Here is a 23995-nt window from a genome sequence, read left to right on the forward strand (position 1 = left end):
AGAAAATTAACTACTATAATGTAAATAATGAAGTTGAAATAATTATACTCAATGAACTAAAGTTGAATTAATTAATTCAATTAAAATAGTGAAGTTGTAAAAAAATATGAATCATATGATGGGACATGGATCGAAAAATTAAATAAGTACTTTATTAAACGCGGTATAATAATAAGAAAATGAAGTACTATAGTGTGAGTAATGGAAAAAAATGAAACATACGCAGGGATTTTGGTCGGAAAACTATATAATATATACTTTATTTATTTTTTATTTTTTTAAATTTGTTACAACCAAAGAAAGGAAAAAACCCACTCACACTCTAGCTCCTAGGGGGACTCGAACTCCCGATCTATTGGTTGGAGGAGAAGCGTCAAATAACATATACTTTATTTGAATATATTATAATAAAGTATTGCAATCGATATGATGATAACAAAATGAACCACTATTGTGTGAGTAACGGAGTCGAAATAATTATACTCAATGAAGTAAAGTTTAAGTAATTAGTTGAAATTAATTAGTGAAGTTGTAATAAAAAATGAATCATATGATGGGACATCGATCGAAAAACTTAATAACATATACTTTATTAAAAAGCGATATAATAATAAGAAAATGAACTACTATAGTGTGAGTAATGGAAAAAAAAAATCAAGTGAATCCTACGCAAGGATTTTTGTCGGAAAACTATATAACATATACTTTATTTGAATATATTATAATAAAGTATTATAATCGATATGATGATAACAAAGTGAACCACTATTGTGAGAGTAACGAAGTCGGAATAATTATACTCAATGAAATAAAGTTTAAGTAATTAGTTGAAATTTAAAAAAATGAAGGAAATTTTATTAAAAATGAACCATTATAAGATATATATATATATATATATATATATATATATATGTATATAGGGGGGGGGGTTATAATAGAAACCCCCCTTAAGATGAGAACTAGGAACCACATCTAAACCACTGATTTTAATAAAATCAAGGGTTGAGATTAAATTAGAGATGCACATTAAAATATATACTGTAAATGTAATTTTTAATTAAAAGGGTAGAAATGTAAAGAATTAAATCAAAGATTACAGCCATCGTGATTTACATTTTACTTTCACTTTCACTTTCTAGGTCAAAAAAACCGCAGTCAAAAAACCGCAGTCGACGGAAGACCCATCTGTGCAGTCGACGGAGGACCCATCTGCACGCCGGCGACGAAGGACCCATCTGCACGCCGGCGCCGATCTGTGTTCTCCGGCAACGGTTTCACAGATCTGTGCAAGTGTTGTGCAGTCGACGGAGGACCCATCTGCACGCCGGCGACGAAGGACCCATCTGCACGCCGGCGCCGATCTGTGTTCTCCGGCAACGGTTTCACAGATCTGTGCAAGTGAGGTGCAATTGTCGAAAGTTCAAGGTTCGAAAATTTATTTCACCGATCTGCACGGCGGCGGTTTTAGCGATCTGAAAAAATTGGTCCTCTTCGGCATTCAGGAGGCGGCGGTGGAGGAATTCTGATAAATCCAGGAGGCGGCGGCGTTGAAGAAGCGGCGGCGGCTGAGGCGTCCGATTAATCCAAGGAGGAGGAGACGGAACCTTTGGGCATTTCGAAATCTAGGTATTTTAAGTGCATAGATATGTTATGTAATTGCATAGATGTTTGTTTGATTTGGCTTTATTTGATTCGAAATTGAGATGTCACGACCGGACTTAACTAAGGATAGGTAAGCCGGGAAACCGTGACTAGGGAAGGGAAATTAGGAGAGGGGACAGAAAGGGGTGATAAATAATTATAAATGAATTAAATTAAGATTTAGACATCATATGAGAATAAGTCACACATATATATAGATAATAACGAGTAATCGGTCATGAGTATCCGATTTAAGTGTTTATACAATAACTTGATTTGACAATCCAACATAACAGGATAAACTGCATCATAACTGAGTGTTCGCAGCGGAAATGAGAACGTGATACATGTATGAAGACATGTATCGCCAAGAGTTTATTTAGTAAATATGACAAAGCTCCGTACGACACCCCATCATCACTCATCACTGCTCAACCTGCACATTTAGAAATACATGCAGGGCTGAGTACAAAGTACTCAGTAGACATATGCCGAAAATCATATACATACATAATAACTGTAAATTGTCATGCCATTTCAATAGTATAACCAAGGGTTTTTACTTAAAAAGGCCCTAAGCATACTAAATTCATTTGTGATTCTAAAGTTCGTCTGATCAGACTAAGTTCTTTTGTAATCTATCATATCTGAATCTGTGTGCCGGAGAGGTGGCCATCTCTCACGGTCACTTGACCGGCCAACCCGCTAGATGACTCACGGTCACTGGTGTACACTAGCCAAGGCAGGATAGCTATCAACTGCTCAAGACTCGAATTCGATTACATGATAATTGGCAAAGCCATATCAGATAGATATCATACTGAAATTGAAACATTTTATGGCAAGACAATACTTGAAATAACATCAATTCAAAGATTTTGTCATGAAATAACTTGCTTGAACGTAACATTTAAACTCATTTGATATATATGAAAGTAATGCCTACCTGATTGCAGTGTTTTGCTACTTAAGACAATGATTCTCTTTCCTTAGCGCGATAGGTTACTCAGGCGCTTTTGTTTATTTGAACCTTTGATAACACGAAACATGTGTTCGAGTGAATAATAGAAAAGATAACAACAAATGCAGTGAATCACTTATTCACTCATTTCTCTAACTACCCATATTTCCTTAAACGACTGTATCTAACTCATATACAATCGTTCTTCTTTTATCGAAATACTTCATGTACCTTTGAGGATGTAGGAAATTCCATTTTATATTATTCATTTATTTATCTATTATAAATAAAGAATAATTCTATAAAATATTTTCCTTTTCCCCATTTAATAATGCCAATCAATATATATATATTGCTACTATTAAAAGAACTAATAAGTCATTAATAAATTCTAAACATTAATTCCTGATGAAAATTTCATTGTGAGATTTTAGGAACATTTGTAAAAATATTTTAAAATAATAAAAGGAGTTAACTATAAAAAGAAATTTTCGAGAAGATCTAATAATTTTAATATTTTAACCATTTAATTAATAAATCTTTAATATTTCATTTATCAACTATTCCATCTAATATAATTTTACCAACAAGTTCTCATGAAATCTTTCTCCAAAATATTTATATATCTCAATAGCTCATTTATAAACTAAAAGTGATATTTTATCAACAATAAAACTTTAAAATCCTTAATAGGAATTATTTTGAATCATTTCCATCTCAACAAAACTGTATATATTCAACTTCAACTAATAAACTGCTTTTACTCCGAACTCGTATGGAGTCTAATTTTATATCAATCGAAACCTCTTTGAGTCTAGTTTAATTAAAAAAAAAAAAAGTATGTTGAAAAAGTCCAAGTAGTTTAAGAGATATAGCGATTTTCCCATCGCCTACCAGATTCGACAGTTTCTGCCAACTGAAAGTCCAGATTTTTGAAAAATAGCAAACGTTACCTGAATGAGCTCAAAATTTATATGTAGATAGCTAACACATATATCTTCATAGAATAAAAATTTGAGAGCTAAATATCAACATATGGTTACTGAAATAATTAACCTAATCATCTGCCTCACGACAGTTTTAGCAGATACGGGCAGTAGACTTCTCGAATTTTAAAAGGGTAGTAAACGAAGTTCAAATGATATGAAACTTTGTACGAATATTTACCACACTCCCATCTATACCCCAGAAATTTCTCATAATATAATAGAAACGGGAATGCATCGAAATAAGGGCGTCAACTTACCCTTGTCCAAGTGAGCACTAATGGAAGTTGTTCGCCGGGGTTTTTTTCTGGTCGTCGTTCCGCGATGGGGTTTAGCCGCGAAGGTCTACGACTTAGTTTTCCTCGTGCGAGATAGATCAGGCTACACAACGGTGGTTTCTCGATCCTTTTTCGTCGTAAGGATAGTGAGAAACGAAGGCCGTAAGTTGGCCGGTGGCTAAGTCGGGAATTCGACGTTGGCCTCCGAAGGATATTGTGGCCTTTGGTCGGGAAAATATAGAGAAGGTTTCGGCCTTTCGATTGTTGGGTTTGGTAGCCTAAAGATGGAGGAACGAGTACACGTTCTTGGTTCAGAGCCTAGTGGCCGGTCGACGAAGAAATGGCCCGGCGAAGGGAGCTCACTTGAGCTCTTGCAAGTAAGAAATTTTAAAAAAAATTCTCCTAAACTCTCTCTTGCCTCACACCTCTTGCTGCACTTCTTCCTTCTGCAGAACTCTCCTCAATTTATAGAGGAGTTTCTGCAGACAACAGAATCAAAATGGTGGAAATTTTTGGTACCGGGAGTTGCAACTTTTGAAGATTTGATTGTTGAAATTTGCATCATTTGACAATTGTGATCTTGCCGTGAAATTTCTTTCTCGGCGTGCTGAAGCTTTTGAAAATTGAAGATGAATAGTTGTAGGAGAAAGTTGGTGATAACTGAACTTTTTGCAGAAGAGTTTAAGATGGAAGAAAATGTAGTAAAATGGAGCAATTACACATGCATGAAGATAATGCAACTTTTAAAAAAAAAATTTGCAGTAATGAGGTGTTGGAGGGGAAGGTGGAATAGTGTAGGGAATAGTGTAGGAAATAGTGTAGGAATTGATGTGTTGGATGAAAAATCGAGACATACGTGTAGTGCCGTGATCTAGTTTCTCCTAGTTCCTGTAATAATTCTCCAATTCTCGTTTAATAAATACTCGTCGTATTTATATAAATTAAATCCTCAATCTTGAGATTTAATACGTGAAAGTCGGAATTAATTCGCGACTTAATACCTTAACACATATAACGCGAAATAATAAAATTATTATGCATATGATCTCAAGTTATAATTCTAGCAATTTGATTTAAATAACACGATTTATAAAATCGGTTATAAATCTAAATTTTCTAATAATATTGATTAAATCAATAAACTGGTAAAACAAAGTCTCAAACGTATAGTTAAACCAATAAATTTAATTATTGGTTTCATTCATGACTGAATATTAAATCGCAGCTCTGTATCTCTTATACAGACTTTTGCTGAAATAATATTATCTGAACAAAATAATCACCATAAATAATTAAAAGAATTTTATAACTAATGCACATATTTAATCTAATATGTATTTAAAAGAGCGGGGCATCACATACTACCCCCCTTAAAATAAATTTCGTCCCGAAATTTGCATACCTTCGTTAAACAACTCTGGATATTTTTCTTTCATCTTGTCTTCGAGCTCCCACGTAGCTTCTTCTTGTCCATGGTGCCTCCAAAGAACTTTCACTGAGGTGATTGATTTATTTCGGAGTTGTTGCACCTTTTTATCTAAAATCGCTTCGGGTCTTTCTTCATAGCTCAGGTCTGGATTAAGGATCATCTCATTTTGGTGTATCACGTGCTTTGGATCGAAAACGTACTTCCTAAGTTGTGATACGTGGAAAACATTATGGACATTTCCTAGGCTTGGCGGTAATGCCAGCCTGTAAGCCACTGGGCCTATTCTTTCTAGGATCTCATAGGGTCCTATAAATCGGGGTCTAAGTTTCCCTTTAACTCCGAACCTAATGATCCCTTTTGATGGAGAAACTTTCAGAAAGACTTTTTCTCCATTCTCAAATTGTAAGTCAGTTCGGCGTTTATCAGCATATGACTTTTGTCTATCCTGGGCCTCTTTAATCCTCTGTCGGATTTGGCGAACGATTTCAATCATTTCACCTATTGTGTCTGGCCCTAGGATTTTTCTCTCGCCCACTTCATCCCAATAAAGTGGCGATCTACACTTTCTCCCATACAGTGCTTCGTAGGGTGCCATAGCGATAGTCGCTTGGTGACTATTATTATATGCAAACTCGATGAGTGGCAAAATGTGCTCCCAGTTTTCACCCTGGTCTAGCACTACTGTCCTCAGCATATCCTCCAATGTTTGAATCGTTCTTTCAGACTGACCATCTGTCTGTGGGTGAAAAGCTGTACTAAAATTCAATCTTGTGCCCAGTTCTTTTTGTAAACTGATCCAGAATCTGGATGTGAACTTGGAATCTCTGTCCGATGTAATTGACTTTGGCACTCCGTGCAAACGCACAATTTCTCTAACATAAAGTTGAGCTAACTTGTCGGATCCATGGGTGATTGGGATTGGTATAAAGTGCGCACACTTCGTAAGTCTGTCCACAATGACCCATATAGCCGTGTTACCTCGCTTAGATCTTGGCAATCCTGTGACGAAGTCCATTGCTATATCATCCCATTTCCATTCTGGTATCTCCAAGGGTTGTAGTTCCCCGTAAGGCCTTTGGTGTAAGGCTTTCACTTGCTGGCAAGCAAGACATCGTTCAACAAACGAGGCTACATCTCGTTTCATTCCTTCCCACCAGAAATTCTCTTTTAGATCTTGATACATCTTAGTACTTCCCGGGTGGGCAGTATAAGGGGTATCATGGGCTTCGCTCAAGATTTTATTCTTAAGTTCTTCATCTTGAGGAATGCATATCCTTCCTTCAAAGAGTATGGCATTGTCTGGTGCTTCTTGGAAATCTTTGAGATCTCCTAATCTTATCTTTTCCCGTAATTTTTCCATCTTCTCATCCTTTCTTTGTGCTTCTACCACCATTTTTCTTAAACTAGGTATTGTCTCAACAACGCCTGCTATAGTTCCAGGTGGTTTAATCACTTCTATCTTCATCATGTCAAATTCTTTTATAAGCTCAACTTCTCTCGTGAGAAGATGTCCTAATTTTGACGAGACTTTTCGGCTTAATGCGTCGGCTACTACATTAGCCTTGCCTGGGTGGTAGTTAATACCACAATCATAGTCCTTTACTAATTCGAGCCATCTCCTTTGTCTCATGTTTAGATCTTTTTGCTCGAAAAAGTACTTCAGACTTTTGTGATCAGTAAAAATCTCACACCTAACTCCATATAGGTGATGTCTCCAGATTTTTAATGCATGTACTACTGCAGCTAGTTCCAGATCATGAGTCGGATAATTCAACTCATGAGGTCTAAGTTGTCGTGATGCATATGCTATTACCTTGCCATCTTGCATCAACACGCAACCTAGTCCATTTTTGGACGCATCCGTGTAGATTACATATTCTTTGTCTGGTTCGGGGACTGCTAAAACCGGCGCAGTAGTTAGCATCTTCTTGAGTTTTTGGAAACTCTCCTCACACTCGTCCGTCCAAGTATACTTGATCCCCTTCTTGAGCAGTTGCGTCATTGGCCTTGCTATTTTCGAAAATCCTTCAATAAACCTTCGATAATAGCCAGCCAATCCTAAGAAACTCCTGATCTCGTTTGGATTTGTTGGCGACTTCCATTCTTGTACTGCTTCCACTTTAGCAGGATCTACCTTGATTCCTTCTGATGATACGATGTGTCCTAGAAATGTGACTTCTCTCAGCCAAAACTCGCATTTGCTGAATTTGGCGTAGAGTCGTTCATTCCTTAGCGTTTGTAGAGTGGTCCTCAAATGCTCTTTATGTTCTTCTTCATTTTTGGAGTAGATGAGGACGTCATCTATGAACACTAAGACGAACTTGTCCAAGTAGGGGTGAAAAACCCTATTCATGAGATCCATGAATACAGCTGGTGCATTTGTTAGCCCGAATGGCACAACTACGAACTCGTAGTGGCCATACCTTGTTCGAAAAGCTGTTTTGGGTATATCTTCTTGTCTGACCTTCAGTTGATGATAGCCAGATCTCAAGTCGATTTTTGAAAATACACTCGCACCCCTAAGTTGGTCAAACAAATCATCTATCCTTGGCAAAGGATATTTGTTCTTGAGTGTTAGCTTGTTCAGCTCTCTATAGTCAATGCACATTCTCAAGGTGCTATCTTTCTTTTTGACAAACAAAACTGGTGCTCCCCATGGGGATACACTAGGTCTGATGAAACCTAGGTCCAGTAGTTCCTGCAATTGAATTTTTAGTTCCTCCAATTCTTTTGGAGCCATCCTATACGGTGCCTTTGATACTGGCGCCGCTCCCGGTTCTAAGTCTATGGTAAATTCCACTTGCCTATTAGGTGGCAATCCTGGCAAGTCTTCTGGAAACACATCACGAAATTCTCGTACAATATCCACATCTTCAATTGCTCTTTTTGTCTCAGCTTTCCCGTTTAGGTACACGAGGAATGCCTGAGAGTCCTTCTTATTTATCATCTTTCTTGCTTGTAGGGTGGATATAATTGGTATTCTCCTGCCCATTCTTATCCCGTGAAATTCCCAAGCATTTTTTTCTGGAAATTTGAAAGAGATCTTCCGCTCCTTGCATAAGATTGTAGCGTAGTTTTCAGCTAGCCAATCCATTCCTAGGATTATATCTACGTCCGACATCGGTATAACATATACGTTGTTTGCTATGACCTCTAGTGATCCTATGTTCAATTCTAAGTTCGAGCAAACATGCGTTACTGTCATTGTTCCTCCTATTGGTGAAGAGATACTCATGTCCTGATTAGATCTTTCTATTTTGAGTCCTAGGGTGTCCACACATGCACTTGCAATGAAAGAATGTGAAGCACCCGTATCAAACAGAAGTACAACAGGTGTGTTGAGTAGCATGCCCATACCTGCCAGGTTTCCCTGGTTTTTCTCGGGCTGGTTCTGTTTGATAGCATAGGCTCTTGCGTGATACGGTTGCATCTTTTGTTGCTGCTGACGTGGCTGTGGTTGTGGCAGCTGTGGTTGATGTGATTGTTGAGGCTGCGGCAATTGCAGATGACGTGGCTGGGGTAGCGCTTGGATAGCTCTCAGATGTGGGGCTTGGAATGGTGGGTTTGGCCTTAAGCTCATCCCGTGTTGCTTATTTGGGCAACGATTTGCATAATGCCCCTTCTGGTTACAGATGTAACAACTATCACTGCCAGCCTTGCAGATTCCACCATGGTTTTTGTTGCACTTTGGGCAGGGTGAAGTTTTCTGTTGGTTGTTCCCCGCCTGATTAGGAGCAACTTGCCTTCCAAAGCCCTGTTGCTGGGGTGGTTGTCCCTGCCATGGTTTCTTCTCAGTTTGGCCATTGTAATTGCCTTCCCATTTTCGTTTCCCTTTGTAGTTCTGGGATTGGGCTTGTGGGGGTGGTGGCATAGGTGTTGCCACTGGTCTTTCCCATGGCATTGCTGCCTCAATGTCTAGAGCTCTACTGAGGGATTCAGTATACGACAACCCTCCATGACTAGCCAAAGCCATCCTGATTTCATGCCTCAGACCGGCACAAAATTTTTCAGCCATTTTCTCGTCTGTATCAACTAGTTCTGGGGCATATCTGGACATGTCGCAAAACATCCTATCATACTGTGTAACCGTCATCCTCCCCTGTTTCAGGTTATAGAATTCCATCTCTTTCTTCTTTCGGTAACTTTTGGGTATATATTTATCATATATCCCAATCTTGAACTGCTCCCAGGTGAGGTTTTCTAGTTGATCAGCTGTCATTGTCTTCATTCTGGCTTCCCACCAGAAGTCAGCCGATCCCGTCAGTTGGAAAGATACACAGGTTAAACGTTCCTGGTCGGTGCAGCGCAGAAAGTTGAAGATGCGTTCGATTGCACGCACCCAAGTTTCAGCCTCAGCTGGATCTCCTGTACCGCTGAATACAGGTGGGTTTTGACGTAAAAACAATTCCTCTATTCTACGTTCTGGCCGTATTGGTTGTGGAGCTATTTCTGGTTCTGGCCCTGGTTCTGGACCTCTTTCATCATTTTGTGGGATTCTTCTCCCACCTCTTGGACGTCCTCTCTTTGGTGGCATTCTGATAAGTCAATATAATATGTTTATTAGTACATGGTAGATGTATTCTAACACTCGTTCATTGCTTCTTCAATTCCTTGTACTAGCTATATCGTATGCAAAACTTTTAAATCAACAAAATATAATAAGTACTTAACACACGAATTTACTGAAGGCGTGAATTTATATATAAGTACTTAAAGATTCTGCCTCCTAGAGGCCTCTTCGAATAATATGGAGTTATAGAACGGTCCATAGGTAGTTACCGTTCCTGTAGTAACAACTTCCTAGATAGATGAATATTACAACCCACGAGTTCGAGATACATCATACAAGCAAATACAACTGCCCTAGACTATCGATCCATGGGAGCTAGCAGACTTGCCCTTCTCCGGATCCTCTTCTGGGTCTTCCTCCGGATCCTCTTCGGAGTCGATATCCAGGTAGTAGTCCTCTGTTTCCTCACCCTCTGCCCCGAGCTGAACACGACCACCGAGAAGTCGGATTTTCACCACATCCTTGCAGGGCGTTCCTGCATCGGAGGTCGTAGCACCCTTCTTAAGGGAAAAAGGCTGAGCAGGTAGTGGCTTCCAACTCGCCTTGCCTGGAGTTTTCTTCCTACTTCCCCCAGTGTCATCGTGGGCTGGAGCTTTCCCCTTTTCAGCAGTCTTGAGTGCCTGGCGCAAGATCTCACCTTCATCGTTGTCAGTGCATGCCAGGGCTTTGCCCTTATCAATAAGTTCGCGTGCTTGACGCAAGACTTCTTCTAATTGTTTCATGGCCGCACTGTAAATGGGGTCCTCTTCCCCTGGTGGAGGTGGCTGTATCGGGGGTGTACCGACTGGTGATTGGGGTGGTGGCGTCTCTTTCCTTTGGGTTTTTGGACGTGATGTCCCGGCCTCGAAGTCGTTTCAGCATCGACGACCGAGAACAGACAGTTGTGGGGAAACACTCTGCACTGGGATGGGTGGATCTGCTGTTATAGGAGCCTGAGTAGGCATAAGTGGGGTCCTTTCTTCCGGACGAACTCCAACAGGAGCAAGGTCTCCTGGCCTCATATATGGTCCCCTGAATGCTCTGCCAAAGGCATCATAGGTGTAGTGAATTGCTGCGATGAACCGTGGAAAATCGCCTTCTGGATCAAACGACTCTTCTGCAGTGTGTACGTAGTCACCTGCGAGCTCTGTAGCCCATCCCTGCCAGTCTGGTGGAAGTAATAAGATCAAGCGCATGATCCCGTCATAACCAGTGGCTCCATGGGGATGTGCAGCTTTCCACAGTCGATAATAATGGGCGAGGAACTCTCCTAGGTCATCTCTCCAACAACGTGTGTAGGTTCGGTATTCCCTGAGGATACTTTCAGGACTTGGTCGCCTCGTCATTTGCTTTCTAGCGGTGCGTCGTGTTCTTGCCATCTTTGAAAGAATGACATTCTATAATTAAACTCATAATAAGTTATTATAGCAGTAGGTTTCTAATTACTCTCATGTATTAACAACACAAGTCGTGATCATATCATAAGTAATATTGGTCTTAATCTCTGACTTATGCATAATTAATAATTCTCAAGTCCTAGATCGTGCAGTCATAATCCCAATACTTACATATGTATTGAAATTTTAAGGGTTGAAAGAGATTCAACTCATTGCACAAATAGTAAATCATTCAATGCACTTTTGTCACTACGAGCTATATAATAAATAAATTTATTGGGTAAGGCAATAGTTGATATGTTTGAACAATTCGAACTATGCCCGTATCATCATGAGTGACACGCTCCGTCATGTCTCTATCTTTATACATCCTCGAGTGACGCCTGATTTTCTTTCTTCTATTATGTTTTTCATTTCAACTGTAATGAATGATAACTAAACTCATGTATATGTTTTGCTTCTATGTTCTTTGTAAGAGTGATCAAACATTTCTAACGCATCTAAGTTCATCAAGGAATCTACTCAATCATATAGCATGAGATTTAAGCACTTGTACAAACATTTGAAAATACAACTTTCTCAACATTTAATAAATATTTACCTCTGTTTCTCTGTTGAGCAGGATGTTGTGATGAGGTGCTGAGCTTTTGTCAACTGACCTTTCTAACACTAGTATTCAGTAAAGAATAAATTTTGGGATAACTCTTGGGTTCAGAGCAAACGAACTGCTCTGATACCATTCTGTCACGACCGGACTTAACTAAGGATAGGTAAGCCGGGAAACCGTGACTAGGGAAGGGAAATTAGGAGAGGGGACAGAAAGGGGTGATAAATAATTATAAATGAATTAAATTAAGATTTAGACATCATATGAGAATAAGTCACACATATATATAGATAATAACGAGTAATCGGTCATGAGTATCCGATTTAAGTGTTTATACAATAACTTGATTTGACAATCCAACATAACAGGATAAACTGCATCATAACTGAGTGTTCGCAGCGGAAATGAGAACGTGATACATGTATGAAGACATGTATCGCCAAGAGTTTATTTAGTAAATATGACAAAGCTCCGTACGACACCCCATCATCACTCATCACTGCTCAACCTGCACATTTAGAAATACATGCAGGGCTGAGTACAAAGTACTCAGTAGACATATGCCGAAAATCATATACATACATAATAACTGTAAATTGTCATGCCATTTCAATAGTATAACCAAGGGTTTTTACTTAAAAAGGCCCTAAGCATACTAAATTCATTTGTGATTCTAAAGTTCGTCTGATCAGACTAAGTTCTTTTGTAATCTATCATATCTGAATCTGTGTGCCGGAGAGGTGGCCATCTCTCACGGTCACTTGACCGGCCAACCCGCTAGATGACTCACGGTCACTGGTGTACACTAGCCAAGGCAGGATAGCTATCAACTGCTCAAGACTCGAATTCGATTACATGATAATTGGCAAAGCCATATCAGATAGATATCATACTGAAATTGAAACATTTTATGGCAAGACAATACTTGAAATAACATCAATTCAAAGATTTTGTCATGAAATAACTTGCTTGAACGTAACATTTAAACTCATTTGATATATATGAAAGTAATGCCTACCTGATTGCAGTGTTTTGCTACTTAAGACAATGATTCTCTTTCCTTAGCGCGATAGGTTACTCAGGCGCTTTTGTTTATTTGAACCTTTGATAACACGAAACATGTGTTCGAGTGAATAATAGAAAAGATAACAACAAATGCAGTGAATCACTTATTCACTCATTTCTCTAACTACCCATATTTCCTTAAACGACTGTATCTAACTCATATACAATCGTTCTTCTTTTATCGAAATACTTCATGTACCTTTGAGGATGTAGGAAATTCCATTTTATATTATTCATTTATTTATCTATTATAAATAAAGAATAATTCTATAAAATATTTTCCTTTTCCCCATTTAATAATGCCAATCAATATATATATATTGCTACTATTAAAAGAACTAATAAGTCATTAATAAATTCTAAACATTAATTCCTGATGAAAATTTCATTGTGAGATTTTAGGAACATTTGTAAAAATATTTTAAAATAATAAAAGGAGTTAACTATAAAAAGAAATTTTCGAGAAGATCTAATAATTTTAATATTTTAACCATTTAATTAATAAATCTTTAATATTTCATTTATCAACTATTCCATCTAATATAATTTTACCAACAAGTTCTCATGAAATCTTTCTCCAAAATATTTATATATCTCAATAGCTCATTTATAAACTAAAAGTGATATTTTATCAACAATAAAACTTTAAAATCCTTAATAGGAATTATTTTGAATCATTTCCATCTCAACAAAACTGTATATATTCAACTTCAACTAATAAACTGCTTTTACTCCGAACTCGTATGGAGTCTAATTTTATATCAATCGAAACCTCTTTGAGTCTAGTTTAATTAAAAAAAAAAGTATGTTGAAAAAGTCCAAGTAGTTTAAGAGATATAGCGATTTTCCCATCGCCTACCAGATTCGACAGTTTCTGCCAACTGAAAGTCCAGATTTTTGAAAAATAGCAAACGTTACCTGAATGAGCTCAAAATTTATATGTAGATAGCTAACACATATATATTCATAGAATAAAAATTTGAGAGCTAAATATCAACATATGGTTACTGAAATAATTAACCTAATCATCTGCCTCACGACAGTTTTAGCAGATACGGGCAGTAGACTTCTCGAATTTTAAAAGGGTAGTAAACGAAGTTCAAATGATATGAAACTTTGTACGAATATTTACCACACTCCCATCTATACCCCAGAAATTTCTCATAATATAATAGAAACGGGAATGCATCGAAATAAGGGCGTCAACTTACCCTTGTCCAAGTGAGCACTAATGGAAGTTGTTCGCCGGGGTTTTTTTTCTGGTCGTCGTTCCGCGATGGGGTTTAGCCGCGAAGGTCTACGACTTAGTTTTCCTCGTGCGAGATAGATCAGGCTACACAACGGTGGTTTCTCGATCCTTTTTCGTCGTAAGGATAGTGAGAAACGAAGGCCGTAAGTTGGCCGGTGGCTAAGTCGGGAATTCGACGTTGGCCTCCGAAGGATATTGTGGCCTTTGGTCGGGAAAATATAGAGAAGGTTTCGGCCTTTCGATTGTTGGGTTTGGTAGCCTAAAGATGGAGGAACGAGTACACGTTCTTGGTTCAGAGCCTAGTGGCCGGTCGACGAAGAAATGGCCCGGCGAAGGGAGCTCACTTGAGCTCTTGCAAGTAAGAAATTTTAAAAAAAATTCTCCTAAACTCTCTCTTGCCTCACACCTCTTGCTGCACTTCTTCCTTCTGCAGAACTCTCCTCAATTTATAGAGGAGTTTCTGCAGACAACAGAATCAAAATGGTGGAAATTTTTGGTACCGGGAGTTGCAACTTTTGAAGATTTGATTGTTGAAATTTGCATCCTTTGACAATTGTGATCTTGCCGTGAAATTTCTTTCTCGGCGTGCTGAAGCTTTTGAAAATTGAAGATGAATAGTTGTAGGAGAAAGTTGGTGATAACTGAACTTTTTGCAGAAGAGTTTAAGATGGAAGAAAATGTAGTAAAATGGAGCAATTACACATGCATGAAGATAATGCAACTTTTAAAAAAAAAATTTTGCAGTAATGAGGTGTTGGAGGGGAAGGTGGAATAGTGTAGGGAATAGTGTAGGAAATAGTGTAGGAATTGATGTGTTGGATGAAAAATCGAGACATACGTGTAGTGCCGTGATCTAGTTTCTCCTAGTTCCTGTAATAATTCTCCAATTCTCGTTTAATAAATACTCGTCGTATTTATATAAATTAAATCCTCAATCTTGAGATTTAATACGTGAAAGTCGGAATTAATTCGCGACTTAATACCTTAACACATATAACGCGAAATAATAAAATTATTATGCATATGATCTCAAGTTATAATTCTAGCAATTTGATTTAAATAACACGATTTATAAAATCGGTTATAAATCTAAATTTTCTAATAATATTGATTAAATCAATAAACTGGTAAAACAAAGTCTCAAACGTATAGTTAAACCAATAAATTTAATTATTGGTTTCATTCATGACTGAATATTAAATCGCAGCTCTGTATCTCTTATACAGACTTTTGCTGAAATAATATTATCTGAACAAAATAATCACCATAAATAATTAAAAGAATTTTATAACTAATGCACATATTTAATCTAATATGTATTTAAAAGAGCGGGGCATCACATGAGATATGCTAGATTTGGATTCCATCGATTCTGTATGATTTTGTTAATTTTTGTAGAATTTAGTAGATGATGGGTGTTGTTGATTTGCATAGATGGAAGATGGTGATGCATAGATATTTGATGAGTCACATATTTATTATTCTTGGGCAACTATTTATTAGGTTTTGTTTGATTTGCATAGGTGAATGATTATGATGCATAGATGTTGGATATGTGTGCATAATTGGCAAAAATTAGTACGTTTTTTTTTTTAGTCGATTTACATGTTAGCTGGTTGTGATGCATAGTTGATGGAACATAATGCATAGTTGATGGAACATAATGCAGTTCTATTTTTGTTAATACTTTTTTTGACGTTATTAGAGCATAGATATTGAATTCAGTTGCATAGTTATAATTTCCTCAGATTCTTTGATTGGTTTTGTTTGATTTTTATAGATGAAGCACTGTGATGCAAAGATGTTGGATATTTGTGTATAAATAGAAAAAAATTGAAGCATTGAGGTTGTAGGTTTCAATATATCATCGCATAGATGTTGGATTAGGTTGCATAGTTACCATTTCTTGCGATTCTTTGATAGGTTGTGTTTGATATGTATTGTGATGAAGCATTGTGATGCATAAATGTTGGATATGCATGTATGAAATAAGTATAATACGTCTACGCAAGTAAAGTTCATTCTCTGTAATGGTTGGTTATTCATCTGTGCATATATGAATTTATTAATATGCATCTAGGTAATTAGTTAAAGGTAAATATTTTTTTTTTGTTTCATATGTGTTTAATTGCATAGATGAGTTTTAAATTGCATCCGTGAAAATAATATGTTGTAAAAATGATGAATTTTTTTACAGTTAAATATGCCTCGTGGGAAGAAATCATCTGCGAGAATGGTTAATAAAGAGCGTCCAAATGGTATATTTTGGTTTTATATATATTCTTATGTAGAATATGTTAATTAATTGAATTATTTTTGCAAGATGACACTGGTGAACGTCTTGAGGAATTCTACAATATTTTAGCTGATAAAGTTGCTGATTGTATCCTCAAAAATCGGCGGAAAGGTAAAATGTTTACAATATGAAATAATGTACACCTCTATTATTTTATTTTATTCTTAGCAAAATATGCATTCAAATTGGGTTGCACAGCAGATGTTAGTAACTCAACCCGTAAAGAAAATGATGGTCCAAGTAATGAGCAAAATGGAACTGATGACGCTGAAGGTATAATACAAGTTACAAATAATTTTAATGTGGTATTTATTTATTTTTTTGCATTTTATTATAAATGTTTCATGTGTATCAGTTAATGCATCTACAATTATTGCTGAGTGTATGGAAGCTACGAGTGCCAAAAAGAAAGGAAAGGAAAAGGCAAACGCTTCTCTTGAAGACACACTTCGTAAGATAATAAACGCAAAGAGAAATCATTTAGTATAAAGTAATATTGTTCATTTATACTTATGTGTGAAAACTTTATAATATGCAGTTAATGAGGAACGAGTCATAAATGCGAGAAATAGGGTTGTTCGTAAGATCAATGAAGCGTTGTGCAGTAATGATGATGACTTTGTTGAAGAAGGTTTAAACGAGAAGAATACTGAAAATGTTGGGCCAAAAGATACTGTGCAAAAGGAAGGTAATATTCATCCTATGCTTCGATCACGTGGCAGCCCATCACATTTGCATAAGTTGATATCATCACTCAACGACACCCAAAAGGAAGCTGTAAAACATATTGGGTTTGGGGGTTTATTGCATCTACAAATCAATGAACTACCTACAAAGTTAGCCTATTGGGTTATAAAGAGTTTTGACAGAAAAGAGCTGATGATTCAACTTTGCAATGGCAAATTTATCAAAGTGACTGAAGAGGATGTGCAGAGGGTTTTTGGGTTCCCTCGAGGCCCAAATTTGATCGAGTCTGTTGAGGCCAAACAGAAGCATACTTTAAAAGATCAATGGCTTTCATTTTTCCCTAACAGCAAAAAGGGGAACATCACAGCGAGTGAACTAGAAAGAGTTGCACTTGAATGCGTTGATGGAGGGGACTGGTTCAAGAGGCATTTCTTGATTTTGGTTGCACACACACTAGTGGAGTATAGAGGCCATGGATATGTGGTTCCTTTGATTATCAAATGCGTAGAAGACTTAATGACTCTGCATAAATGGAATTGGTGCGAGTATGTTATAAGAAGTCTTGTCGACGCGCGCGACAAATGGGATGCTAATCATCTAAAAATGTTTGTTGGACCAGTGCTATTTCCATTGGTAAGTATATTATCATTTATTAAACTTACTTAATAAACACTTTATATATTAACTTGTATTGGTTACAATGCACAAATTTTGTAGGTACTTTACTTGGATCGGACTAAAGTTGGAAACATCATGCATGGCAGACAGCTACCATCCATTACCAATTGGGATTACAAGTCGATGAAGGCTAGAGAAGATGTAGAAGGCAGAAGTAAAAGAGGATTTGGACATGGGGAGTTGTTAGATCCCATTGAGCTTCACTTTGGTGGTAAGATGAATGATGTTGAAGCAGAAAATACAACAAATGTTGATACTGACGAGGCAAGTATCATTTATTTAAGCATTTAATGCATTATTTGATGCATAGACGTTGGATTGTGTTTCATAGTTATCATTGTTTTTTCGATTATTTGCTATATTTTGTTTAATTTGCATAGGTGTATGTTTACGATGCATAGATGCTTGATATGTGTGCATAAATGGAAAAGTCAGTTTGTTTTTTTGTTTTTTGGGTTGGAGTTACATTTTATATGGCTCTTCTGCATAGATGTTGGAGCGTGATGCATAGATATACAAAAAAAAAATTTGATTTGTTATGTTTTTGTTAGTGGGAATGCATTTGTTGAAGTTGTTTGTGCATCGATGTTGAATTGGGTTGCATAGATATAATTCATTGCGATTCTTTTGAAAGGTTTTCTTTGATTTTCATAGATGAAGCATTGTGATGCATAGATGGTGGATATTCTGATTGTGTGAAATGCATTTTTTGTTACAGCTTGTAGATATAGCAGTGGATCAAGAGAACTTTGGGAAACAACTTATGAGGAAACTACATAAGTTAGTTTTGATTCGGAAGGAAATGGAATCAATGATTGAACTCACGAAAACTGTTGATGTTGTCGACAATGGCTTGAAGAAAGCAATAACTGAGGCAATGATGGAATTGGGACTCCAAGATATGAGTAGTCCTCCAACGAATGCAATGGACAACACACAGTTTTGGAATGAAGTGATTGATGCCAGCATTGAAGTAGAATCCACTTATGAAAAGCGTAGGGAAAGAATGGTTGACTTGTCAGATGGTCCAACTTTTGATCTTGGGATTTCACAAATGGGCATGGACACAGGCGATCAGCGTGAGGAGATGCAAACTGAAGAGGCAAGTAAATAATGCATTTCATTTGTTATGTTACTATAATATTTGGTGTGCATAAATGCATAGACTTGGGAATTAATCATTTATTTACTTTTTGTTTCATTTGCAGTATTTGGTTTTTTAAGTTGGAATACTTTCGATTCCATAGATTGCAGATTTTTCTATATGCACATTAAAATATTATAGCTCCACGGCAGAATATGGTTGTTCATACATGATTTATAATTAATGTTAATGTGATTGTAGGTTGGCATAGAGAAGGATAAGTGTGTTGGACATTCAGATGATGGACAAATTGAGATTTATGACCATGTTCAAAAAAAAGATAACGTTGTTGTTGCATTGCCAAGGAGAAGCAAAAGAAAGATGGTAAAAAATAAGTGATGGCAAATTTTATTATATTCGATATGGTTGTATAAAAGAATCAATATATGTTATGAGATTGTTATATATTTTTGAATTTGGATGTGGATATAAAACTTGTTGTTGGCATCCATTTAAAAAAATATTATAATTTGCTCCTTGTAGTTAACATTTTGTGGTATTATTTATCAAACGCATAATTTAGTTGGTCTAGGAAAACTACATTTAATTAATTCTTATATTTTATGTGTAAATACGTCTATATTGATAGATGCATAAATGCAGTTTAATAAAGTTTGATCATTTAGGTTAGTGAAGCATTTTTAAATTTTACATGTAAATATTTCTAGTTTATTAGATTCCTAAATTCAATTTATTAAATTGATTTGCATTGTTGGTTTCAATTTCAAAAACCATATACTATTTGTAATTGGATTGTCTGTGGTTTTTCAATAACATCATAATGTGTTGTATACGTATTTAATGTGGTTGCATAGATGCATATATGCATTTTGTTAAAATTTTGTTTATTTAGGTGATAAAAACTAAATTTAAATAAATTGTAATTTTTTTTTTAAACACAGAAGGTTGCATAGATGCATAAATGATATTCATCTCATTAATTTACTTTATTGCTTTCAATTTTAAAATTTTCGACATTATGGTTGTAATTGGAAGTTTTTTTGGAATTTTCAATGAAATAATAATGTGTTGTATAATTGTATCACAATTACAGGCGACAACAACTATGGAAAGATCAAAAAAGAAGCTTTCAAATACTCTTGTGACGTTGTTGCTGACTGATAAAGAGAATTGCGATGCAAACACAAAAGAATTGGTAATTAAAACAATTTAGTAAAATTATTATACATATTTGTTTTGTAGATGCATATTTTTATTATTGGCATAATTTTGGAATAATATACTCCCTCCGTCCGCCAAAAGTATTCCACAATTACTATATTTGGCGTCCGCAAAAAGTATTCCACTTTCCTTTTTAAGCCATGGTCCCACCATCCACCTTTATATTTTATCCTTACAAACACTCTTTATTTACAAAAAATCCGCCCCAAATTCAATCTCAACCACACATCTCATCAAGTGGTGGGGCCCTTTCTCCACTACATCAACATCATCACACATTTTATTAAACTCCGTGCCCGGCCAAAGTGGAATACTTTTGGCGGACGGAGGGAGTATTTAGTTTGTGCAGGTCTCAACACAATTGGTGGCGTATGGAAAGCCACAATGTAGACCCACTGAAGTGTTGAAATCAACAAGCATTATAAAGTCACCCTACATGATTAGACAAGTGAATACAACTAAGAAGCTTTCAAAAGAGGAGATTCGTTTAGGACTGTTTGCACTTTATAACACCAAAGACATCGGGTATGGAATAAGTAATTTATAAATAAAATTCCTGTAACATATTAGTATACAATTGCACCCACTATGATCATATATAAATTTAACTGAATGATTTGGTATTTACTTATGGTATTAAATATGCATTAACAATATTTGTTAATATGTAGTATTGCTTTTGTTTACAGCAATGAAGTGTTGTTTGCATGTGATGGACATGAACTCACGCGTTCTGACATGATGACTTTGAGCAAAGGAAAGATGGTGTCAACAAGCATTGTTAATGCATGGACTTACATGCTCAACAAATTGGAGATATTCCGTGCAGCTGACTCTGATGCACGTTTTTTTGCTACGACCAAACTATATGTAAGTTGATTTTAAAATTTCTTATAGTATGAATCTTATTAAATACAAATTTAAATATGTATTTATATAATATTGTAGGAAACCCTGTTTGTTCATGCACATCCACAAAATAAGAGGTCAGAATTTTTCTTTGAGACAATGTCATCGGAGCTGTCACAGTATGACCATACTTCAATATCGAGAGTAGATCTTGTACGTTTCATCAACTCATTTTCACTATTTAGTAGATGTTATATATACGTTTAATTAACAGTTGTGGTTGTGTTTGTTTAAATATGTAAATACAGTTTGTATTCCCTGTGTACGACGGAATGAAATTCTATGCACTAACATTCGATGTGAAGAGAGGGCGAATACTTGTTTTTGATAGCACGAATGTGTTAAAGGAAGATTGTCTCCTTGAAAAATATGGCGTTATTATCGATCACCTGGTATGTTATATAATTTTAATTGATAAAGGTAATTATTGGATGGTTATTGCTGACCTGGTATGGTATATAATTTTGGTTGTTTAATTATGTAGGCAAATGTACTTGGAGAATACTTGCACCTACATGGAGATCCAATTAAAAAAATAAAGATGTTGAAGGCAAAGAAATTTGTTGTCCATATAAAGTGGGGTAACAAAAGTTGCATGGAAGCCAGCGGTATATATCTCATGCGCCACATTGAAACTTATATGGGAGAGACACCGTGCAATTGGGTATGTGGACTTCCCACAAATCCAGAAAGGCATTTGATTAGGCTTCGTACAAGATACTGTGCAACTATGATTGGATGGACAAATAACTACGTCAAGGATGATGTAATGAGGGGTGCATCTACATATTATCAAAATTTCTTGTCCGTTCCAGATGAGAAGATGGAAAAGATATTTGGATGACTTATGGTTTGAATAATACACTATGTTGAAACAAATTTTCTTCCATCATATGATTACATATGATGTACAAGGGGTTAAACAATTTTATTATCATTTAGAACTATTTTTGAATTTGTTTATCAAGCACAACTTGTTTTACGTCTTGTTTTCACGTTTGTAGTGCATTGTTGGTTTTTATTTGCATATGATGAATATAAAATCAAGGAGAATTCTAGCCTAAGAGATTAAATAATTAATGATACTTTAAATCATTATCGACAAACTATATTTTCCTACTCAATGTGATTGACTAATAGTATGCACTTTTTAGAAGTTGTATCAATAATTGCACGTTTTCCATTAACTATAATACTAGTTTCATTTATTCATTTCATTCTTTCTACTCATCAATTTATTAGAACCCAAGTATATATATGCAACAACCACAATCATCCATGCAATATAATAAAAATAAAAGAAAAAATGAATAATTTTGACAAATATGCATAAACATTCAACATCCATGCACCAAATATCACCTTAGATGCAAAATATTACCAAAAAAAAAACGCATAATATTTTTTTATTTCAATCATCAAATAATAAACATCAATGCAATACACTCATATATCTGTGCATATTCATTTATTTCATTATTTCTACTCATCAATTTATTAGAACCAATTAGAACCGGCGGAACCTATACAACGACCACCATCATCCATGAAATATAATAAAAATAACCGAAAAAATGAATAATTTTAGCAAATATGCATCAAAATTGAATATCCATGCACCAATTATAACATAAGATGCAAAATAATACCAAACCAAAAAAAGCGTAATAAATTTGGCTATCAAGCATCAAATAACAAATATCCATGCAATACACTCATATATCTGTGCATATTCATGCATCAATTGACATGCATATTGAAAAAACCCAATTTAAAAATGAATAATAAAAATCTTAGTATTCACAATTCAAACAAAACCTCGGAAACAAATTAAACGAAAAACATGAATCTAATCTAATTTAAAAACCATTTCAAATATCACTGTCACTGACATTTTTGTTCTTCGCATTAACTTTATCACAATTCCTTGAATCATGATACCCCAATGTATTGCACTTCTTGCATAGTCTCTTAGGCTTCTGTGCACGCTTCGCTTCTGCTTCTAAGCGGGATTTCTTCCTACTACAACTTCCTTTAGTTTTTGCAACATCCGGAGGGAACACAGTAACAACAGACGGCAATGATGAACCATAGAAATTCTCAATCAATCTTTCTTTAAAAGAAGATGAAGATGCATTACATGATTTTTTGGATTGTTCATCTAAAAAATCTTGCAACATCTTCCTCAAAGATTGAATCGCTTCAACATTACCATCCACAAGTCCAATGCAATTCAAAGCCAAAGAAACCAAACCATCCGTATTTGCTTCACAATTATTAGTTGATGAACCAAACCGATTTTGGCCTACCTGTTTGAAAATTGACGATGCATTCCTTGTCCATCTGTAAACAATGTATTTTTCCGGTATTGTTTTCAGCTTCAAATTGCGTGCAACTGCAATCATATGTTTACACAACAAGCCATTTCTAACAAAGAACTTGCATGAGCACGACAAGTAATCATCAACAATATTGTGGTGTACCTTAAAAATACCTTCTGCATCTTCATCCACATCATATATGTGTCCCTCAGTGTCATCTATGCATTTAGGTATAGTACAAAATGCAGATGCATATTGGATTTCTTTTTGAACCTCTAGGAAAATAGTATTAGTATACACAGTAGCAGCATGCTTCTCAATATCCAATATTGTAATTAACTCAGGGAAAGATGTCTCATCAGCCAAAGTTAATGCATCATGATCATGACGTTGAGTTTCAATAGCCGTCTCAAACAACACATACAGCTCACTTAAACTTGCATGCTTATTTAAGTGACGTTTGAAGAAGCTATTCTCACTTTCAGACATCGAAGTTGTTATGAACAAAGCACTCATGTGCAAATCACGAAAGAATGCAGGAACCCAAAAGCTTCTTAAACGAAACATTTCATCAAACCACTTATGACCCACCAAATTGAATTCCTCAATGAGAGCA

General features: G+C 35.9%; 3 protein-coding genes across 3 annotated transcripts; 2 read left to right on the plus strand and 1 right to left on the minus strand.

Annotated features, from left to right (window-relative positions):
- Window positions 1-1149: 1149 nt before the first annotated feature.
- Window positions 1150-19306, plus strand: LOC131023627 (uncharacterized). Its single transcript, XM_057953170.1, has 9 exons — window positions 1150-1626; window positions 16360-16420; window positions 16486-16569; window positions 16660-16731; window positions 16814-16909; window positions 16997-17778; window positions 17863-18087; window positions 18542-18925; window positions 19169-19306. The coding sequence occupies exons 2-9, from the start codon at window positions 16366-16368 to the stop codon at window positions 19304-19306; spliced, it is 1836 nt and encodes a 611-aa protein (XP_057809153.1). The 5' UTR covers window positions 1150-1626; window positions 16360-16365.
- Window positions 19307-21141: 1835 nt separating this feature from the next.
- On the plus strand, window positions 21142-21969 carry LOC131020725 (uncharacterized). The gene is made up of 3 exons (XM_057949734.1): window positions 21142-21211; window positions 21307-21450; window positions 21543-21969. Exons 1-3 carry the CDS (start codon window positions 21158-21160, stop codon window positions 21900-21902), a joined length of 558 nt encoding a protein of 185 aa, XP_057805717.1. The 5' UTR covers window positions 21142-21157; the 3' UTR covers window positions 21903-21969.
- A 960-nt stretch (window positions 21970-22929) lies between these two features.
- On the minus strand, window positions 22930-23868 carry LOC131023628 (protein FAR1-RELATED SEQUENCE 5-like). The gene has a single exon (XM_057953171.1). It carries the CDS (start codon window positions 23866-23868, stop codon window positions 22930-22932), a length of 939 nt encoding a protein of 312 aa, XP_057809154.1.
- Window positions 23869-23995: the final 127 nt, after the last annotated feature.

This window comes from Salvia miltiorrhiza, chromosome 4 (assembly GCF_028751815.1).
Source record: "Salvia miltiorrhiza cultivar Shanhuang (shh) chromosome 4, IMPLAD_Smil_shh, whole genome shotgun sequence".
Classification (NCBI taxonomy): Eukaryota; Viridiplantae; Streptophyta; class Magnoliopsida; order Lamiales; family Lamiaceae; genus Salvia; species Salvia miltiorrhiza.

Excerpts from the sequence above, each read along its gene's own strand:
- LOC131023628 (XM_057953171.1), bottom strand. The coding sequence starts at position 23,868 with ATGTCTGAAAGTGAGAATAGCTTCTTCAAACGTCACTTAAATAAGCAT.
- LOC131020725 (XM_057949734.1), top strand. The coding sequence starts at position 21,158 with ATGTCATCGGAGCTGTCACAGTATGACCATACTTCAATATCGAGAGTA. Across the intron at positions 21,212-21,306 it reads CAATATCGAGAGTAGATCTT|TTTGTATTCCCTGTGTACGA; the intron begins GTACGTTTCATC and ends ATGTAAATACAG. Across the intron at positions 21,451-21,542 it reads GCGTTATTATCGATCACCTG|GCAAATGTACTTGGAGAATA; the intron begins GTATGTTATATA and ends TTAATTATGTAG.
- LOC131023627 (XM_057953170.1), top strand. The coding sequence starts at position 16,366 with ATGCCTCGTGGGAAGAAATCATCTGCGAGAATGGTTAATAAAGAGCGT. Across the intron at positions 16,732-16,813 it reads TGGAACTGATGACGCTGAAG|TTAATGCATCTACAATTATT; the intron begins GTATAATACAAG and ends CATGTGTATCAG. Across the intron at positions 18,926-19,168 it reads AGGAGATGCAAACTGAAGAG|GTTGGCATAGAGAAGGATAA; the intron begins GCAAGTAAATAA and ends ATGTGATTGTAG.